General features: G+C 46.1%; 1 protein-coding gene across 1 annotated transcript; it reads right to left on the reverse strand.

Annotated features, from left to right (window-relative positions):
• Positions 1-4402: 4402 nt before the first annotated feature.
• On the reverse strand, positions 4403-12336 carry LOC137435472 (uncharacterized). The gene is made up of 6 exons (XM_078787130.1): positions 12292-12336; positions 11962-12084; positions 11378-11783; positions 6385-6848; positions 5535-6149; positions 4403-5396 (listed from the first exon to the last, which is right to left on the reverse strand). The coding sequence occupies exons 1-6, from the start codon at positions 12334-12336 to the stop codon at positions 4548-4550; spliced, it is 2502 nt and encodes an 833-aa protein (XP_078643256.1). The 3' UTR covers positions 4403-4547.
• Positions 12337-20481: the final 8145 nt, after the last annotated feature.

The following is a 20481-nucleotide window of genomic DNA, read 5'->3' on the forward strand; positions in this document are numbered from 1 at the left end:
CATTGTATAATTTAAATAAACATATGTTGACCTTTTCGTCGATGTTGACGTCAAAAATAATTGGTGGCTGAATTCATTGTCCTGAAATGCAAATCTTCTTTAAATTTCAAGTGAATCGGATGAAAATTGAGGATTTTTACAAATCTGCCAAAATTGTTGACCTTTGGCCTATCCTGAACTTTTGACCTCCAAATAAATAGGTTTGTTTTTCCTTCTCGCTAACTATGGTTTGGTGAGGTTTCGTAAAGATTGGTGGTTTGTGCCCGGGATTTGTGCCCAGGGCCCCAAAAAATGTTAATCTGCCTCTGCCTGACCCACTCACATAATCACCCACTCACTCGACTCATACTTACTCACTCACCAACTCACACTCACACACTGACTGGCTCACTCATTGACTCACTCACTCACGGACTCACTCTCTGACTGTCTCACATACACCCACTCACTTACTATCTCACTCACTGACACTCACTGACTCATACTCACTGACTCACACCGACTCACTCAACTAAATGATTGACTCACTCACACAATGCACTCACTGCCTGCCTCACTGACTCCCTCAATGACTGTCTCACTTACACCCACTCACTCACTCAATTAACTGACTTACTCACACACTGACACACACACACACACACACACACACACACACACACACACACACACACACACACTGACACACACACACACACACACACACACACACACACTGCTGATCGATACGTTTACCGGACTAAGGTCCAGGTGAGCTAGAAACGTGTTTGTTTCATGGTAAAAAGTCAGACAACTTTTCGGAATCCTTTTTAACATAAAGTCCAGGAGCCAGAATCTGCTCAAAATGGTTTCGTGCGACACCCACTACACAGTTAGTTTGTCACTTCCAGGTGATTGGGGGAACATCTATAGAACAAATCCAGCCCTGATGTACAGTTGAATTGTGTTAGCAACAATAAATGGCAGCCACTTTTCTATGAGGGGGTGGTGTCCGAGGCGTAAATCTGAGATTTTGACGGATTTCATTTATTTATTTTTTCTCTTCGCCCCTACACGCAAAATACATCCAATTTTGGTGTGAGTTTCGTTCATGAGTATGAGACATCTATATGTGTATGTTATAAAATCGTTTTATATTTCGCATGTCATAGCTGTTCATATAATTATGCAAAAAGAATATCGCCTAATTCGAGGAATTCCCGAAATTTCCAAATATTTTACTATCGAAACATTTTACACAGTTGTCTATGTGTTGAAATAGTATTGATGTGATGAAATATCATATTATTGTTGTAACATGAAACTGCACTTTGCATTTTGCAGTTGTCTGAATAAGAAGCAAGGTACATAACAACCTAAGCATGGCTAGCGAGAGTAGTGCAGAGGAAACTTTCCCACTTCTACCACAACAAGTTTTAATTAAAACAAAAGCCGCGTCGATGTTACACAATGCCTAGATGCAGCTGTGCCTATAACGTCGATGTTATAGGCACAGGACATTCCTATTGATTTGATTACTTGATGTTATTCTCGGCAATTTCCCGTGTGTAGCGACACTTGAATGAAGCTATGCTCCTCTCTCCACATTATTGTGATGACGTATAAATTAAATATTTCATCGTGACAATTGTCATCAAATGGACGAATTTTTAATATATCTCGGCATTTTCCCATCTGTTATTTCAGGCGGTGTATGACTGACCATGCTGCGATTAAAAAAAAAAAATCTCAATGGACTTGAAGTTACAGGCCTTTGAGAATTCATTTCGTTCTATAAAGGGAAACTGTCATCGGATTTTCTTCCCGTTTTTTTTCAACCGAGTCTAAAACTATGTTAGCGACTGTCAAAAATGAAATGATATATCGAATTTGATTTGAAATAAAACTGTGTGAGAGAGCAAGACACCACGGGCCTACAAAACAGGCCTCAAAGCTATGCGAGTTAATAAAATGGAGGATATTTGTTTATATGAAGCCTCTCCCAGAATTGGGTGGAGCTATGGTTCCCAGAATGGGTGGAGCTTTGAGGATTTGTCTTCTCTGCAATAAGAACAAGAACAAGAACAACAGCAGAGGGCACTCTATGAGCAGTGTCTGTGACGTGGCTAAAAACGTATGAAACTAATCGATTGGAAAAAAATGCATCATCTGCTAAACAAGCACAGCTTCAGATTTAAGGAAAGCAGGTGATGAATGAATTGCAAAGTTTGTATCAGCTGCAAAATACAGACGTCATGAAACCTACCAACGTCTTGAGACTTCTATTGAAACTTTGCACACTATGGAAACTGTTTGGCATCGTGCACGTTACCAGTCGTACACAAGCTCACAATCTTAAGTATATCCATGGAAAGCCAGCAGAGGATTGCTGTTTGAAGGACGTTGACGAAAGCACAACCCGGCTGAGAAGGTCAGCACCTGCTGTCGACTGGTCGTTGTGTCTCTTCTGTCAACGCAAGTACTATGGAAAGAGCAAAGTACTGTACAATATTACAACGTTTGATGCGTGTACTGCAATACAGCAATCAGCATATGTAAAGGGAGACAACGACATGCTTATCAAGATCGGTGGCATTGACCTGATAGCTGCTGAGGCTAAATACCACAACCCATGTAAAGCTCAGTATACAAGCAAAGCGAACCTCAAGTACCATGCATACAAGGAAGAGAAGCGCACAGAAGATGTCTATTCAGATGCCTTTACTAAGCTCATGTCCTCGGTTGAAGTAGGCATCCAGTGAGGAAAGGCTTATGAGCTCACCAGCCTTCTTGCAAAGTACAAGACTATTCTGACAGGTATGGATGTTAAAACAGCAGATAGCTATACCAGCCAGAGACTCAAGCTAAGGCTCCAGAATCACTTCAAGGACAGCGTGGTTTTTCATCAACAGCAGGATCGAAGCAAATCCCAATTGGTGTACTCCAGCAAGATCGCACTATGTGAAGCTATCAACGCCGCTCATTTGAAAGAGAGACAAACTGCAACTACTGATACAGCATACGTTAGCCATGACCATGCAGACGCTGGGCCGATGAGCACCATTTCAGTGAGGCACTTTGCACCAATTCTGAGCAGCTGATCTGAGCAGCATAATAACCGATAACTGTTTGATGGTACATTGCCTGGAACCAGCTACAAACCTATACTTGTACGGGTTCTTTTAAAACTTTGGGATCCAGAAAAGCCGAGGAATACAAAGAATCACCTCTTTACATTTAATACTGAAATTATTAACTAAAACTTCCTGATGCTCAGAGATAATATTCTGGAGCAACTTATGACAAGGAACATATGTGCTCTTTACTATACCAGTGAAGGTAACCATATCGAAGCCGAACTCTCTTTATAAAACCTCCACAAAATTATTAGCAGCCTTATCCGCTGGAGCTGTGACGTTTCTATTATGCAGATCCTGAATATCTTTGTGAACACTCGCCTTCTCCAACACTGGTTGAGACCGATCCCTTGAAAACAAGCCCCGACTACTAAAAAAACTTAATCCTATTTTCCAGGACTTCCACATCTCTGTTAAACCATGCATTGAAACTGTTTACAGATAACTTAAACTTGTAATTTAAACTTGGCAGCAATCAGTGATGGCATGAAGTGCAGTCATGCCATGATGGTAAATGCTATGCAAGGCTTTCATCTGGTTTGGTGAACAACTCTCGGTTTGATCAGGATTACTTATGGGGATATGGACAACTCCGAACTCTCCACGCACTGATAAATTCATCATAATGTGCCATTACATATTCACAAGAAAGAGCAATAAAAGACTGCAGACCCTCGCCAGGATGTGTTTTCAGTGTTTTTTTAAAGGCTTTTATGTCCAAACAAATATGGCGACCCGAACCACGTGACCAAAAACGTCATCGTAATTTTTTTCTCCACCAATCTATCCCTCGATGATGCTCAATAAATTGCATCTTGATTGGTTGAAGTTTTGTACTTGTCGAATTGTGACCTCAAAATGGAGGCACCTTTGACATCATCATTAACATATGTTATTCTACATGGAGAGTTCTTTACAATGAGCCATGTTAGTCTAGTAGGAAGACTAGGTCCCCCTGCACCCCCCGGAGATATACTTCTAATCAGTGTTTCTAGATTGAAAATAATGTGTAGAAAATGACTAGCTATGGCCCCAAGCTGAAAAAATGTCCCACATACCATTTGTATGCAAATTACTGCTGCCATTATCAAAAAAACGATTTTTGACATATCTCAGCCAATATTGCAGATAATTGAAAAATGAAGGTGTCTAGACCCATGTTTTGAAGGGCATAGATCATGATAGAACTATTCATAACATGATTACATGTGTCTATGGTATACTAGTATGCTAATTAGTGCTTTATTTACAAAATAATCACAGTTTTACGAAATAATAGACTCATATTAAGGTCCGTCTACACAGACGTTAACACAAAGTTTTATTTTTCTAAATATTACAACTGTCAAAATAGTCCTAGCACTCAATGTGACCACTCTTCTCTTGCTTGTTTTAGATAAACATCATTAGCATTAGTGATTCTACACTGAGTCAGTCATCATCATTTTCATCGAAATCGTCAGAGTCAAACTCTTCTTCTCCTTCCTCTTCCTCCTCCTCTTCGTGCTCTCCTGTGTTCAGAAGATCCACCAGTGAGGTTGGTAGGATGGGACCACTGGACCACATTGGTTTCAACAGTCCTTCATCAGTCCTTATCCATCCTTGCTCCTCATAAGGTTTTGGCTTTTCGATGATAGGTTGATCGGCTCTTTTGTACAATGCTACGCGGTGGTTCACACGCTGGATGTGCGGCTTCAGGGCAGACTGGCATGGAGGAAGGCGAGCCAGATCAACCTTGGACTTGGATGTGAGGGTCTTGTCCTCTCCCACCATTTTTCGTAGCAGCTTGGCACGGACAATGTCCACTGATGACTCGCGACTCTGGCCGTACATCACACAGGTGAATTTTTCTAACTGCCTCTCCACCTCAGGGTTGGCATCCCAGTTGTCACCCAGTTCACCGAATGCCCTGTGAAACCTGGGATTCTTCTCCAGCTTTTTCAAGGGCCCGACTTTTCCCTTCCCTTTGAAGGCACTGGTGCAGTCTTCTCCGCTGAACACATAGTACCCCAGGAGAGTGGCACAGTAGTCCTCTCCCAGGGATTCTGCCAGCTCAGAGACGTTGACAAGTTGGCGATGCTTCCCTGACCCTGTATCCAGGTACACCGTCAGCTTGATGTTGTGGGCATGGTGGAGCAGGATCAGGAGGATGTCTGTGTCCGGTGTTCTGACTACAGCGTTCTTGTATCCGATGGTAGCAGCATGATGGAGGTACAGAACCACCCTGGTATCAGTCTCTTCCTGGTTGCTGTAGATCGTGGGGAGTTCACGTACCTCGACCTGAAACACAAAAAGGCACCGCATTTCAATCACCAGTCACTGCCAGTTTCAGATCTAGACAAACATCACAGGTAATCACCTTTTTTTCAGGAAAAATTACAAATTGAATCGCCATTCACGAAGGGCTTTCAATTTTACCTTGCCATTCGTTGAGGCAAGTTGGTGGGCCTTCCCCTCCACGATCAGCACAGCCATCTCTGTTCTCTCCAGCCTGGTAGCTGCCTCTTGTCCACTCCACACTTTCAGAAGAAGCTGGCACATCTGCTTTTTGTTGTCGTCATTTGCAAGGAACATTTTGAAGTCATATGGCTTCCTGGTTGCTGGTCCAGCCAGAATGATCTTCTCTGAGCTGCCCCGCCTCAGCCTTTCCTGCGCTTTGATTGACTCAGGATGGTAACTGTCAGTGGAGAACAGAAAGTGCTGCTTGGCCACCATCTGATCAAGCACCTGCAAGCATATCTCACCACATGTTGGGGGAAGGTTGGCAAGGGTATGCAGCAGCGCCATTCCATCCTGGATGAACAGGGCATCCTTGGGGTATTGCAGATCTTGTGGCGTGGTGTCCTCTAAAAGGTAGTGCAGAATGGAGGCTTTGTTGGTTTTGCAGAAGAACCCATCTGGTGTCCTAAGGCTAGGAGGCACTGGCATCAGGCAGTACTTCATGAGTTCTCCCAGGTCTAATGGCTCATCTTGACTCTGAGACTTGACAAGGAGCAGGAATGCAAGGTTGCTTTGCTCCTGATACTGGATGACCTGGAATGATAAATGGTGATTGGTTGATATGTACTACAGGAAGGACTACAGGTGAAAATTATTCATGTGCTATAAATTGGCATATTTACAATCTTTACATTGTTCATTGATGTGCACTGTCTTTAATAAACAAATTTGGAGTTCAATCTTGTATCTCAATATAGCATGTACAGGACGCCATTTAAAAATACAACATAAAATACAAAAGCACTTGGGTATTGGATTACATCCTTACCTTGCCCTGTGAGGATGTTAGTGTGATCTTCTTGTTACTAGCCTCCATGGTCTTGAGTTTCTTTCTCTTGATTGGGTTGAAGAAGCTCTCAGGTTCTCCGCTTTCCAGGCGCCTGATGAAGTCAGCTTTCGCAGCTTTCCCCACAGCTTCTGCTTGTAACACATCCATCTCAACATCCATGGGGACGGGAGCACCAGAGGCCAGGCAGTAGAGTTTGTCCTTATCAATGATGGTGAACGGATTGGTGAAGTTCTTGATAGTAGTTAGGGTTCGCTGAACGGCCTCCTCGCCTTTTCTGATCTCTGCCTTCTCTAGTTCACGATGTCTCCCTGCTCTTGGGCAGTCTGGGTCATCGATGAGATCCACCATCTCAAGGGTCTTTTCATAGAACTGTGCCCGTGCTGTGGTTGTTCGGCACCATCTCTGGTATGCCCCAAACTGACTGTACAGGCCAGCAAAGCCACCTGAAAAGTGAACATATTTTAATTGCATAACCCAATCATTTTTTTTGATAATGGCAGCAGTAATTTGCATAAAATTTGGTATGTGGTACATTTTTTCAGCTTGGGGCCATAGCTAATCATTTTCTACACATTTTTTCCAATCTAGAAACACTGATTAGAAGTATATCTCCGGGGGGTGCAGGGGGACCTAGTCTTCCTACTAGACTAATGGTACCATTTGAGTTTTTGGCATCAATTTTCAACAATTCTCTATTATGATAATATGGAGAACCACATTGATACGTTTTACATATTTTTAATAAGCTGTCATTTTATTTAAACTTGAGCAGATGGGGTTAGAATTTTGAGATTCTTGTTATATTTTGGCAGCAATTTGCAGTCATTGTTGTGGACATTCTGGTGACAGCCAGACGTATGGCTTTCATCAAGGGGTGTGGGGTGCTTCCTGGTTGTCAGGGATTACAGATGGTTCTTGAGGAGTTGTGCTGTATATACCCAAAGGGATGTACGTTTTCAAGACAGCTTTCTCATTCCTGGTTCACTGAATACCTTGCCTACTGCTAAGGATCGCTTACAAGGGGGACACGTACAACCCAGTATGGGTAAGGCAATGTGAATTTAACAAACTTTTATCAGCAAAACGTTTCCCACAGTCAGAGCACCTTTTATGCGAGCACTCCTGTGGGTTGCACAATGGAAGTTCAATCTCCATTTAGTAATTAAATCTTTGTCACAAATAAAACATTTGTAAGGATGCTCTCATTGGTTATTATCTCCATACGTGGGTTTTAGGAGATAGGAGGCAGTTCTCCAAAGACTCAACATCTCCACCTCCTTTTTCGGTAAAGTATCATTATACATGAACCAGTTTGCAAAAGTTAATTCTCATAACTTTGTTCCAAGGGCTATTTTTAGAATCCTCACTGAACCTCTGACAGCCTCCACCTGTAGCTTGTTTGTCGTGATATTCCCCGGAATGCTTTTTAAGTACTCATATAGGGTTTACTTGATCATCCGGATTCGCTGTTGCTCCAACTATCACTGCCACAATTTCAGGTTTCTTCAATTTTGAAATCCACTTCACATCATTTTTCATATTTATTGGTATTTCAGATTTCAGCTCTCCTGTATGGTTCTTCATACGTGATTTCAAACTGTCTTTTCGAGAGAAACCTTTATCACATATCGAGCATTTGTGAGGTCTCTCTGCTGTCTGGATCCTAATATGTGATTTCAAACTGCCTTTTTGAGAGAAACCTTTATCACATATCGAGCATTTGTAAGGTCGCTCTCTTGTATGGATCCTCATATATAATTTCAAATTGCTTTTTTCAAGAAACCTTTATCACAGACAGTGCACTTGTGGAAGTGTTCCCCATTTTGGATCATGTGTATTTTGAAGTCACTCATTGAAGCAAAATCCATTCTGCACACATTACACTTGTAACGTTTTTGCCTTTCTGAACCTTTTTGTGTTTGTTTAATTTTTTTATTGATCTTGGTGTTGCGAAGCCCTGACATGCACATGTATTTCATAGAAAGAGAGTCTTGATTTTGTGATTGTTTCTTCAAAAAAGGCTTTTTCCTCAGGGTCAAACTACGACTGGACTTTATTTGACCCACATTACTTCTGGATTGTTCTGCACAAACAAAGCACACAATATTTTCCGTTTTTGTCAAAATCAAAATGCAAAATAGTTAACATTTTTCTGAAAATTATATATTCTCTCAACATCAAAGATTGTATGTGAATTTTTTACGTTTCCACTCAAGATTTGCAAAACAGGGAGCATTTCCGTTTGTCATTTGATTATCATCTGAACCTTCCTTTGCAGAAGCACATTTTGAATCTTCGAAAACAGATGAATTGTTGTTGTGTTGTCTGCCTTCCATATTTACAGGATGGACATCACCTGTGTACAAATCAGCATCAGTCTTTTGCAGGGAAATGAGATTGAGAAACATCTTGAGAGTTCATAGAAAATGTTACGTCATGGAATGTTTCTTTCAATTTAAATATAATAATGCAGTTAAAGATTGTTAAAAATAAAAATTCCAGATGTTAAGCACGATTGAAGCAGTCTTCGACATCACCCTCATACACCTCCCTATTTATGTCCAAGTACTGCTAAACCGTAGGTTAGTGGAAGTAACAAGAAGACGATTTGTGTTCAAGTGTTTAATTCAATAAAAAGAAAATAAAGATTGTAAAATTCATTTTTAAAATTTTCTGGAATTTACTGGCGTTGCACAGTGTCCACAGTGCATCCAAAAAGTATTCAGACCCCTTCACTTTTTCACATTTTGTTATGTTGCAGCCTTATGCTGAAATCGTTTAAATTCATTTTTTGCCCTCATCAATTTACACACAATACCCCATAATGACAGAGAAAACAGGATTTTAGAAAGTTTTGCAAATTTATTAAAAAGAAAAAACTGAAATATCACATTGACACACAGTGCATTCAGAAAGTATTCAGACCCCTTCACTTTTTTCACATTTTGTTATGTTGCAGCCTTACGCTGAAATCGTTTAAGTTCATTTTTTCCCTCATCAATCTACACTCAATACCCCATAATGACAAAGAGAAAACAGGATTTTAGAAAGTTTTGCAAATTTATGAAAAAGAAAAAACTGAAATAACACATTTACATAAGTATTCAGACCCTTTGCTATGACACTTGAAATTTAGCTCAGGTGTCTCCCATTTTTCTTGATCATCTTTGAGATGTTTCTACACCTTGATTGGAGTCCACCTGTGGTAAATTCAATTGATTGGACATGATTTGGAAAGGCACACACCTGTCTATATGAGGTCTCACAGGTGACAATGCATATCAGAGCAAAAACCAAGTCTTGAGGTCGAAGGAACTGCCTGCAGAGCTCAGAGACAGGATTGTGGCGAGGCACAGATCTGGGGAAGCCTACAATAAAAATTCGGTAGCATTGAAGGTTCCCAAGAGCACAGTGGCCTCCATAATTCTTAAATGGAAGAAGTTTGGAACAACCAGGACTCTTCCTCGAGCTGGACGCCTGGCCAAACTCATCAATCGCGGGAGAAGGGCCTTGGTAATAGAGGTGACCAAGAACCCGATGGTCACTCTGGCTGAGCTCCAGAGATCCTGTGTGGAGATGGGAGAAACTTACAGAAGGACAACCATCACTGCAACACTCCACCGATTTGGGCTTTATGGCAGAGTGGCCAGACGGAAGCCTCTCCTCAGTGAAAGACACATGAAAGCCCGCTTGGAGTTTGCAAAAAAACACCTAAATGACTCTCAGACTGTGAGAAACAAGATACTGTGGGCAAAGACACAAAAAGCAAAGAAACTTTTTTCTGACCTATTTTTTCCCTTTTTTCTGATCGTCTCCGACCTTGTCCGATTGGCAGAAAAAAAGTTTAATTGTTTTTTTTACCATCAACTGACGCCTTTTTTGTTTTTACTTTTTTGGCAATAATTATTTTGATACTATATTATTTTGTTACAACATATGACAATATTATTTTGTTACATCATATGACAATATTATTTTGTTATCATATTTCATACCTGTCCCAAGTTTGGTAAAAAAATAAAACAAATCCCTTTAACGATTCACAAGATATTGCACTGGACACACGGACAGACAACCCAAGAATATAATACCTGCATATTGGAACATAAAAAGGTACAATAATTTTTGTACATGTTCACAAAATGTGGGGAGTTGTTGGTGGTGCTCTCCTCCTCTTCCCTTTATAAGGGGTGAGGTCCAACGGTACCAAGCTCCTGCCCTGCCTTGACCATGATACTCCTCCACTCCACTCGGTCTTCAACCAACTCTCGACACCCTGCAACCACCACCACTTTACTGATATCATTCTTCACACAATCCTCCCACCTGAACCACAGTCTACCTCTCTTTCATCTACCTTATTTCCTTAACCCACTTTCTTTGCCATTCTTTCGTCCCCCATCCACCAATTTCTGCCAACATTTCACCAATGTCCCCGTCAAGCTCATCGACACACCAATCTCCTCCCTCAGTTCATCCATTCTCCTTCTATCCACCCTATTCACTCTAGCAATCCTCTTGACTCAGTTGTTCATGCAAACCTGCAGTCTCTGTTGTTGTCTCTCGGTCAGAGTCACCGTCTCCAGACCCTAAAGGTAGACCGGTGTTTTACACCACATCAGAACCTTCCTTTTTAATCTCATTAAAATCTTTATGTCTGCTATTACTCTTTGAATCCTCTTCCACACCTCTGCCTCTGACTTACCATCCCTATTCACTGCCCCCCACCCCCCAGATACTCAAGCCTATTTCCTTGTCTGATCTCCTTCCCCTCCAACCTGATATTCATTTATTTTCTCTTCTGCCCAACCCACATCACCGCCATCTTCTCCATGCTCATTTTCAGCCCATGTTTCAAAAGTGCCTCCCTCCACTTCCCCAGTACTTCATGCATCGACTGCCCACTCGCCACCACAACAGTCAGACACAATATCCTCCCCAGAATATCTTTCATGTTTTCCTTCCTCCTTACCAGCTCCATCATCATGATAAACAGGAGTCGGCTGAGAGCACTTCCCTGCCTCAAATTGATGTTCACTTTGAACTCCAATATCCGAGGACCAACCAAAACTCTTCCATTTGTTCCCTTGCACAGCACCCCCGACCCCACCCTTCACCAACTTAACTTCTGCTTCCATCACTCCCATCCATTTCAGTGTCGACATCACCATCTCTCTCAGGACAGTGTAATAGGCTTTCTCCAGTTCCACCGATCCCAATGCCATTTCACCTTGCACCTCCAACCTCTTCTCCACCAGATGTCTCAGCATGAACATCCGTTCTGTCATTCCCTTATCCTTTCTGAACACCTGCTGCTCTTCTCCGATCTGTTTCTCCACACTCTTCCATATCCTCTCATTCAGAACCCTCTCCAGCACCTTCATAACATGACTAAGGAGTGTAGTGCCCATGTACTTCCCCAGATCTTGAACACCCCACAATTAACCCTGTCCTTCAATCCTTTGGAATTGACCCATCTCCCATATGTGCATTCAACAACCTCTTTGTTCACCTGACTCCAACTTCCCCCGCTGCAATTATAATTTGTGTACATACCTTATAAACGCCGAGCGCCCTTCCCTTTTTCATGCTATTCAATGCCATCCGCACTTCCTCTTCCATGATGTCCACTTTTCCCTCCACATAACTCTGCAGTTCCATCTGGCTGTTGCTTCCTTCCTGATTCAACAGTTTTGAAATATCCTTCACACACCTTAAATTGTGCACCCCTCTCTGTCACTGGCCTTCCTCCTCTATCCTCAATCACCGCCCCTCCTTTTATGTCTTTCCTATCTTCATTCCTTCATGAGCCAATTTATGGATAATCTTCCTCCCACCATCCTCTTCAAACTTGTTGTGCACTTCCTCTTTCATATCATTCCTCACCTTATCCACAGATTTTCTTGCTGCTTTCGTCTTCTGCCCATACATGTGTAGCACCCCACATCAGACTGCCTCAGTCTATCATTGATCTTCAATGTCCTCTTCCAAACCTCCTTCTTTTCACCAACTTCCTTTACTACTTCCTCTGTCCCCCAAACCTGGTTCATATCCCTCGACAATGCACCCTTTCCTGACGTCTTTCCACACAACACTTCTGCAATTCTCTTACATGCCCCTCCATACTTCCACTCCTTCTCCAAACCTTCTGCTTATTCACTACGTTGCTCATACCTGGCCCTCACCCTGTCCTTGTACTTTTCGGTGAAGTTTCCCATTCACTTCCCCCACCTAATAAATTTCTGACCCCTGCTCTTAACCTCCCACCTTTTCTTTATCCTTAACACAAACATCACAGGCTTGTACTGGGAGGTAACATGCTCCCCTACCACGGTCTTGCAATCCTTAAGCCCGCACAACTGTCGCTTCCTTACCACCGACAAATCCAGTTCTGTTCTGTGCTGTGCTGTCCACTCCTATCGGTAATCTTGTGGCTTTTCCACGTTTGAAAGAATGAACTAGCAATGGCCATCCCATTCCTTGCCATCAGCGCCACCAGCTCTTGACCCTCTCTATTAATTTTCCATAACAAAATTTACCAGCAAATTCCTCTTCACTCAGCTCTGATACTCCGATATGCGCATTAAACTCCCCAACAATGCACAGCATCACCTCCATCTTAACGATTCCCATCATCCTCTCCAGTGCATCCTTGAATTCCTACTTCTCCATATGACACATTCCCATTTGTGGCCCATATACCAACATAACACATACCATTTGCCTCATTAATCTCATGCACAGATTTATCCCATCTCGTCTTCAGTTGTCATACCCTTCCTCCCATCCATGGTACATGGAATCTTGTGGTGAGGCTGTTGCCCTGAAACAACTTGCTTTCATCTCGTGGAAAGCAAATCCAACGGAAGGAAATCTCATTTCCTTTCACAAAGCCCGAAACAAGTGTGTGTCCACCCTCAGGAGAGCCAGAAAACAATATCTCACCGTTCTCAAGACCGAACTCTCTTATCTGTCTCCCTATTCCAAATCCTGGTGGTGTCTGGTCAAATCTGTTTCTGGTGTTTGTTCCCCCTCCATCCCCTCCCTCACCTCAAACGGCTACACAGCTGACTCCGCACGTGAAAAAGCTGAATGCCTCAACTCAGTGTTTGCCTCTAAATATTGTGTCCCAAACCCATCCCTCTCTGTACCCACCGTACCCAGTCGTAACCAGCTGCTCCTGGACTCTGTGTCCTTTCCTCCTGACAAGGTGGAAAAGTTTCTGTCAACCCTCGACTCTGATTCTGCAACTGGTCCTGACGGCATCAGCCCACGGGTCCTAAAATCATGTTCTTCCGCTCTTTCACTCCCTCTTTCTGTTCTCTTCACCCTCTCTTTTGCTCAAGGTCATCTGCCATCTGCTTGGAAATCAGCCAACATCACCACTTTGCACAAAAAAGGTGCAAAAACAGATCCCAGCAACTACAGACCAATCATCTTTCTCCCAATTATCAGCAAAGTCATGCAATCCATCATTGCTTCAGATATGAAATCTTTCCTCTTCTCCAATGGCTTGATCTCTGATCATCAATTTGGTTTCAGACCTGGTCACTCTACTCTGGACATGCTGCTTCTGCTTTCTCAACAATGGATGGAGGTCCTCAACGCCAAACAGGAAATTAGAGCTGTCTCCCTTGACATTTCACGTGCCTTCGATACGGTCTGGCACCCTGCTCTGCTCATCAAACTCTCCTCCTTTGGTATCCATGGAAATCTCCACGCATGGCTGGTGGACTTCCTCTCTGGTCGTAGTCAACGTGTGGCCCTGAATGGGTTTCTCTCATCTCCTCTTCCTGTTCAGGCTGGAGTTCCCCAAGGTAGTGTTCTGGGCCCTGTGCTTTTTCTGGTCTTCATCAATGATCTCTCTGACTCTCTTGAAAATCCTCTCTATCTCTTTGCTGACGACTCTACTCTCTGTCGCTCCATTCCTCATCCCTCAGATCGGCAGTCTGCAGCCTCCTCACTCTCTGCAGACCTGGACAACATCACAGACTGGGCAAACAAATGGAACATGTCTTTCAATCCTGATAAATCTCACACTCTTACGATGTCTCTCCGAAAAGACCGACTGGAAACCCCCCCCATCCACTTTCTGAATAATCCTCTCCAAGAAGTTCTGTCACTCAAGCTTTTGGGTCTCACTATTTGCCATGATCTTTCCTGGCAAAACCACATTTCAAATCTGGCCTCCAAAGCCAGTCGCCGACTGGGCATCCTCCGTCGTGTGAAGTCCTTCCTTGGCACACCTGAGCTCCTCACCACATACAAGGCTTTCGTACGCAGCTCTATGGAATACTGCTCTCCCCTCTGGTCTGGTGCTCCTGCCTCACACCTAGCCCGTCTTCACGCTGTTGAAACCAAAGCGTTCAGAATCATTGGAATCTCCCGCGATGAAGCTATCTCCAAGGGCCTTTCACTCACTCACCGCAGGCAGGTTGGTGGTCTTTCCGTCTTCTACCAACTCCTCTCTGGCCTTGCCCCCGCCAGCCCTCTCTGGGCTCTGTCCCCCAAATATTCCTACAGGTCGCACAAGATCTGCCTGCAACCCTCTTATGGTTAAACTGCCAAAATCAAGACTTTCTGCTCACCTTCACTCCTTCATTCCTCTTTTCTCCCACCTCTGGAATAAACTCCCTCACTCTCTTTAATCCCACTCCACCCGCCAGGTCTTTAAAACAGCTGTTCACCACCATCTCTTATCCTCCCCCATCCAAAACCTTGATCTTTTCTACCCCCGCTAATTTTGGTCCCCTTGCGTTTTATACCTCTCCCCCCCCCCCCCTCCCCTTCCCACGCCTCCTGCCCCCAAGCCCTCTCCCTCCCACACTTCTCCCTACTCTCAAATGTTGTGGTTGTGTGCTTACCCTTCTCTCCCCATCTTGTCTTCCACTCCCTCTTTTTGTATATTTTGTCTGTCTGGTTGATTTGTTTGTGAAATAAATGTTAGCTCTTTCACGAGCCTCGATTCAGTATACAAAAAAGCAAAAAAACAAAAAAAAAACAGCCAGCTGGAACTGGAGAGTTATGTGGAGGGAAAAGTGGACATTGTTGTGGAAAACCAATCAGGTCCACACAACTTTAGTCCAACTTGTGGTTTAATTCCATTTAGATCATGACATCATGCTGTAATGCAGGAAATGCAATAAGTATATGATGTGGCATCACATGGGACCATTCATAACATTCAATGCAAGCAAGCTGAATATTCTATGCTGGCGTACCGTTAGCGAGTCTACCAGATGTAACATGTCACAGGAGAAGTCTCGGGGCACCGTCCGCAGCAGCGGGTCTTATAGTCGCGCCCCTAGCGGTGTCAACGAGCAGCGAGCATCACCCCGGGTTCAGTACGAATACGATTTCACTACATTCTCCCCCCCGTCAGAATTATACGGCAGTGCGGCTAGAAGCGAGCGAGCGTCAGCACGAACAGGGTGCGGAACATCAGTCGACCCAACCGTATCGGGCTGGGCGGCGAATTTCTCTGCTAGCAGGCGTCCGAAATTCCCCGGGTACGGCATCACGTATCCCTGTGTCCCCGGCGTCGGAGGCGCCATCAGGGTCGGGTGACGAAGGGGGTAACTCCAAGTCGTCAGGCCCAGGTAGACCCGGCGAGGGGAGGGTCGGTAGACTTTCGGCGATGGGAGCGTCGGGAGAGGCCATAGTCTCATAGATGGGTTCGATCGGTTCGTCCGATTCCCTACTCAGGTCGGCGACCCCGCAAGGGGCAAGGTGACGGACGGAGACAGTAGTCTCACGGCCATCAGTCGTCATCACACGAGCATGCTCAGGATTAGCCTGGAGAATCTGCACTTTGTCCACGAGGGGGTCGTACTTGCTCGCGCGAACCGCCCGTTTAAGGTAGGCCGGCCCGGGCCCGGCGAGTCAACTGGGCAAAGACCGTATACACCCCGTGCTCCTGGGGTGGTGGAAAAGTCGCTCGTGGGGAGTTTGGTTGGTTGCCGTACACAGGAGAGCCCTGATCGAGTTCAACGCCGCAGGTAGCGACCAAGCCCATTTATCGAGGCCCCGGCCGAGGGTCCGGAGGATGAGCATGACGGCCCTCCAGATAATCCCGTTGAAGCGTTCGATCTGCCCATTAGCCTGGGGTCTGTACGGCGTGGTGTAACTAGAAGCAATGTTATTTTGGAGCAGATAGCCGCGCACCTCCTGAGACAAGAAGACCGCACCCCAGTCGGTATGGACATAGGCCGGGTACCCGAACATTGAGAACAAGTTCTGTAAGCATCGCATCACCGTGGCAGCAGTCATGTCCGCGCATGTATAAGCAAAGGGGAATCGCGAGTACTCATCGACGATAGTGAGCAGATAGCGAGAGCTGCTCGACACCGGCAATGGGCCCTTGAAATCCATCGCCAAGCGTTCCCACGGCCGCGTAGCCTTAACCAGAGTCCCCATGGGAGGGTTATAGAAACGCGGTTTCATTTCCGCGCAGATAGCGCAGTCGCGACAGATACGGCGGATATCGTCAATCGAGTATGGGAGATTGCCACGCCGCACAAAATGAGCGAAACGCGTTACGCCGGGATGGCCCGCAGTGGCATGCAGCACATGTAGGCCCTCCAAAGAGGTGATACCCGCGCATGTAGCCGGTCGTGATAAGGCATCGGCGGCCCGGTTATCCTTCCCCGGGCGATATTAGATGGTGTAACAGAAGTCGGCGAGTTCGATATGCCAGCGTGTGATTTTCTCATTCTTAATGCGCTGGGCGTGTAAGGTGTCGTACATGAACGCAACGCTTTGCTGGTCCGTGATGATTTGGAAGCACCGCCCGAGTAAGTACGGGCGCCATCGCCGAATAGACTCGACGATCGCATACGCTTCCTTTTCGACGGACGAGTGTCTCCGCTCAGCGGTGGTAAGAGTCCGTGAAAAGAAAGCCACGGGACGCCCTCCTTGGGAGAGGGTCGCCGCGATGGCCTGATCCGAGGCGTCACTTTCGAGGACGAAAGATCCGCTCTTGTCGATTGTCACCACAGCGGCTCGGGCGATGTCGGCCTTAAGGCCTTCAAAGGCCGCCAATGCAGCCGGACTCAGTGGGAAGGTGTCGCAGGCCACGAGGGGGTGAAGTTTCGCGGAGAAATTTTGCACCCATTTGGAGTAATGGGCGAATAGCCCGAGGGCACGCTTCAGGGACGCCCGATCACAGGGAGGGGCCATGTCGAGCAAAGGTCGCAGACGCTCCTTATCTGGAGCGACAGAGCCATGGGTCACGGTGTACCCCAGAAGATCTATCGTGCGTAGGGAGTATTGGCACTTATCCTCGTTCATAGTTAAGTGATACCTCTGCGTGACCTCAAGGAAGCGCTTCAGATTAGCATCATGGTGCCCTTGGTCATATCCACAAACCGTAAGATTGTCGAGGTAGACAAAAACATTGGTTAAGTGCTCCCTCGCAATGAGGTCATCCATGGCCCTCTGGAAACAACCGACCCCATTCGTTACCCCAAAAGGCAATCGAGTAAATTGGTACAACCGCTGCCCCGACTCAAAAGCAGTATAGATACGATCCGCCCTAGAGATAGGGATCTGGTGGTATGCACTACGGAGATCGAGAGTGCTATAGACCGAATACTGGGACACCTGTTGCACCAGTGCATCCATCCCCAGAAGGGGGTAGGCATCCAGCTGTGTAAAGCGGTTAATCGTTTGGGAATAGTCGATTACCATGCATCTGCGGTGGGCCTCGCTGCGCACCACCAAGACCTGGGCGTGCCACGACGACCTGCTAGGTTCTATGATGCCGTCTTTCAAGAGCTGAGCCATTTCGTCTGCAATGAATTGCATGTCTGCGCGAGAGTAGCGCCGTGATTTCACCGCGACAGGGGTACAGTCGGAGGTTAGATTGGGGAACAGCGAAAGCGGCTGGATGTCCATTTTCGCTAGGGCGCACACCGCAAGCGCATCGTCCGCCCCCACAACAAGCGTGTCAGGCCCACCAAACTCCATTACCAGACGTCCATGCAGCTTAAGAAAATCGTGTCCTAACAGAATATCAGCACATAAAGCGGGTAAAACCATAAGGTGTACATCAGGAAAAACCCGTCCCTTTAGCACGAGTTTCAATCGGCATTCCCCCTTCGTGCTGAGTAGAAGCCCCTGGGAAGCCATGAAGATCTGTCTCGTAGACCTCCAGATCCGCCATCCATGCCGGAGCACAAGTTGCTGGTCGATAAAACTATCCGTAGACCCTGTATCCACCAAGTCCCGAACACAATGGCCTTCGACCATGAGAGGAATAAGGGCTTGAGCCAGGCCGGACGAGCCTGCTGGGAGTGGGACTGAACCCCCCAAATGGATCGGACAAGCCTCGCGGGTGGATCCTATGCCAGGAGCAGTTTTGCGGTCGTGGCCGGAGTATGCGTTGTCCATGGGGAATCCACTAATGCCATCAGAGGGCTTTCCCAAGCATTCCGGTGTTTCGCGATTCAAAATCTGACAATTCTGACGGGAAAAGGCCTCTGTAGTATTTGAAAACGCCTTTTGACACTTTTGGCAGGAAAAGGCCTCCGTAGTATTTGAAATCGCCTTTTCCGGGGTGAGGGCCACCGCTGGCTCATGGACGACACGAGGAGAACGTTCCGCTGGGGCTTGGCGAGGCTTCAAAGCCCCTTGCGTGGCCCGGAGTTTGGTCAAGGACACGTACTTCGTGCCCGATTGAGGATGAGACTGTGGTGGCTGTCCGGTGACGCCCGCCAAGGACGTCTGAGCGCCCAGGGGCCCGCAGAGAGGGGCCCTGCCCTTCAAAGCCGGGTAAGGCGCCGGGTTTCGGTCTCGGCTCGCAGGCTCCGAAATGAGCCCATTCAAGGTCGCGCGCGGCTGCGAGCCGCGTGCCGTTTTCCTGCACACTTTCACGTAATGTCCCTTTTGCGAGCACAAATGGCATATAGCGTCTCGTGCCGGACATACGGGCCGGGCATGACGTGGCCCCCCACAGAAAAAGCATGTGGCCCCGCGTAAGGCCTTGGGTCTGGCCGTAGCGGCAGCCGTCAGGACTGGGTCTTCCTCCGGAGCATCCCGGAGTTCCGCGAGCAGGTCCGCGTCCTCGGCGGTAGCACTCTCCGGCCGGGCGTGTAGTGTAGTTCCCACCAAGAGGCGCGTGCGATCATAGGTGTTCGATTGCATCCGCGCTTCGGTGTATACTTTCCCTTGCTCGAGTGCCGTAGCGAAGGTCAGGTCGGTCTTCTCTACGAGCTTGAGCCTTAGTTCCTGGGAGGAGACCCGTGCAATAAAGGCATCTAAAAGAAGATCATCCTGAGACTGCGCGGGAGTCCATGGCTCCTTGATGCTGTCCAGCAAGAGCTGCCGGATCTCCTGGGCGTAGTGGTCCATCACCCCGTTGGGTTGCTGACGTCGCATTAGCAGCAAATATCGTGCATACACCGGGCTTTTTTCCTTTATGTACAGCCGTTTGAGCTCCGCGATCGAGAGGTCGTACGTCGCGAATTGAGCGATGGAATTGTACACCTTGTAGTCGATTTTTGAATGAAGCATTGCTAGCTTCGTGGTAGCCGTCGGCGCGGTCTCAGGCTCCTCGAAATGATTCTCCAATGTTCTGAGCCAGTGCTTCAGTTGCAAGCCACCATCCGGGGCTTGCGGGTCGGCGCAGAATATGGCAACCGCCAGCGTCTTGTTGCCAGCCATGTCAGTAGATATAAATGGAATTAAGTGTTGTGGAAAACCAATCAGGTCCACACAACTTTAGTCCAACTTGTGGTTTAATTCCATTTAGATCATGACATCATCCTGTAATGCAGGAAATGCAATAAGTATACGATGTGGCATCACATGGGACCATTCATCTATCTATAATTCCAGAATCTCTGTGTGTGTGTGTGTCTGTCTGTCTGTATGTATGTATGCATGTATGTATGCAACCGCTGTTTCTCGACAACTACCGGTCCGATATACTTGAAACTTGCCAGGTATATTGCTGGGGACCCGAGGATGTGCCTTTTCAAGGTTTGAAATTAATCGGACGAGTGGTTCCCAAGGTATGGTCACCGTACTCGCAAGCCGTTCACTTTGGCTTTGCGAATGGACCAAACCATTTCATGT

Source organism: Myxine glutinosa, chromosome 1 (genome assembly GCF_964187855.1).
Source record: "Myxine glutinosa chromosome 1, kmMyxGlut1.1, whole genome shotgun sequence".
In the NCBI taxonomy this organism is placed as follows: Eukaryota; Metazoa; Chordata; class Myxini; order Myxiniformes; family Myxinidae; genus Myxine; species Myxine glutinosa.

Excerpts from the sequence above, each read along its gene's own strand:
- LOC137435472 (XM_078787130.1), bottom strand. The coding sequence starts at position 12,336 with ATGTATGGGCAGAAGACGAAAGCAGCAAGAAAATCTGTGGATAAG. Across the intron at positions 11,784-11,961 it reads GGGCGCTCGGCGTTTATAAG|GTGCTGGAGAGGGTTCTGAA; the intron begins GTATGTACACAA and ends CATGTTATGAAG. Across the intron at positions 6,150-6,384 it reads TAACATCCTCACAGGGCAAG|GTCATCCAGTATCAGGAGCA; the intron begins GTAAGGATGTAA and ends TTATCATTCCAG.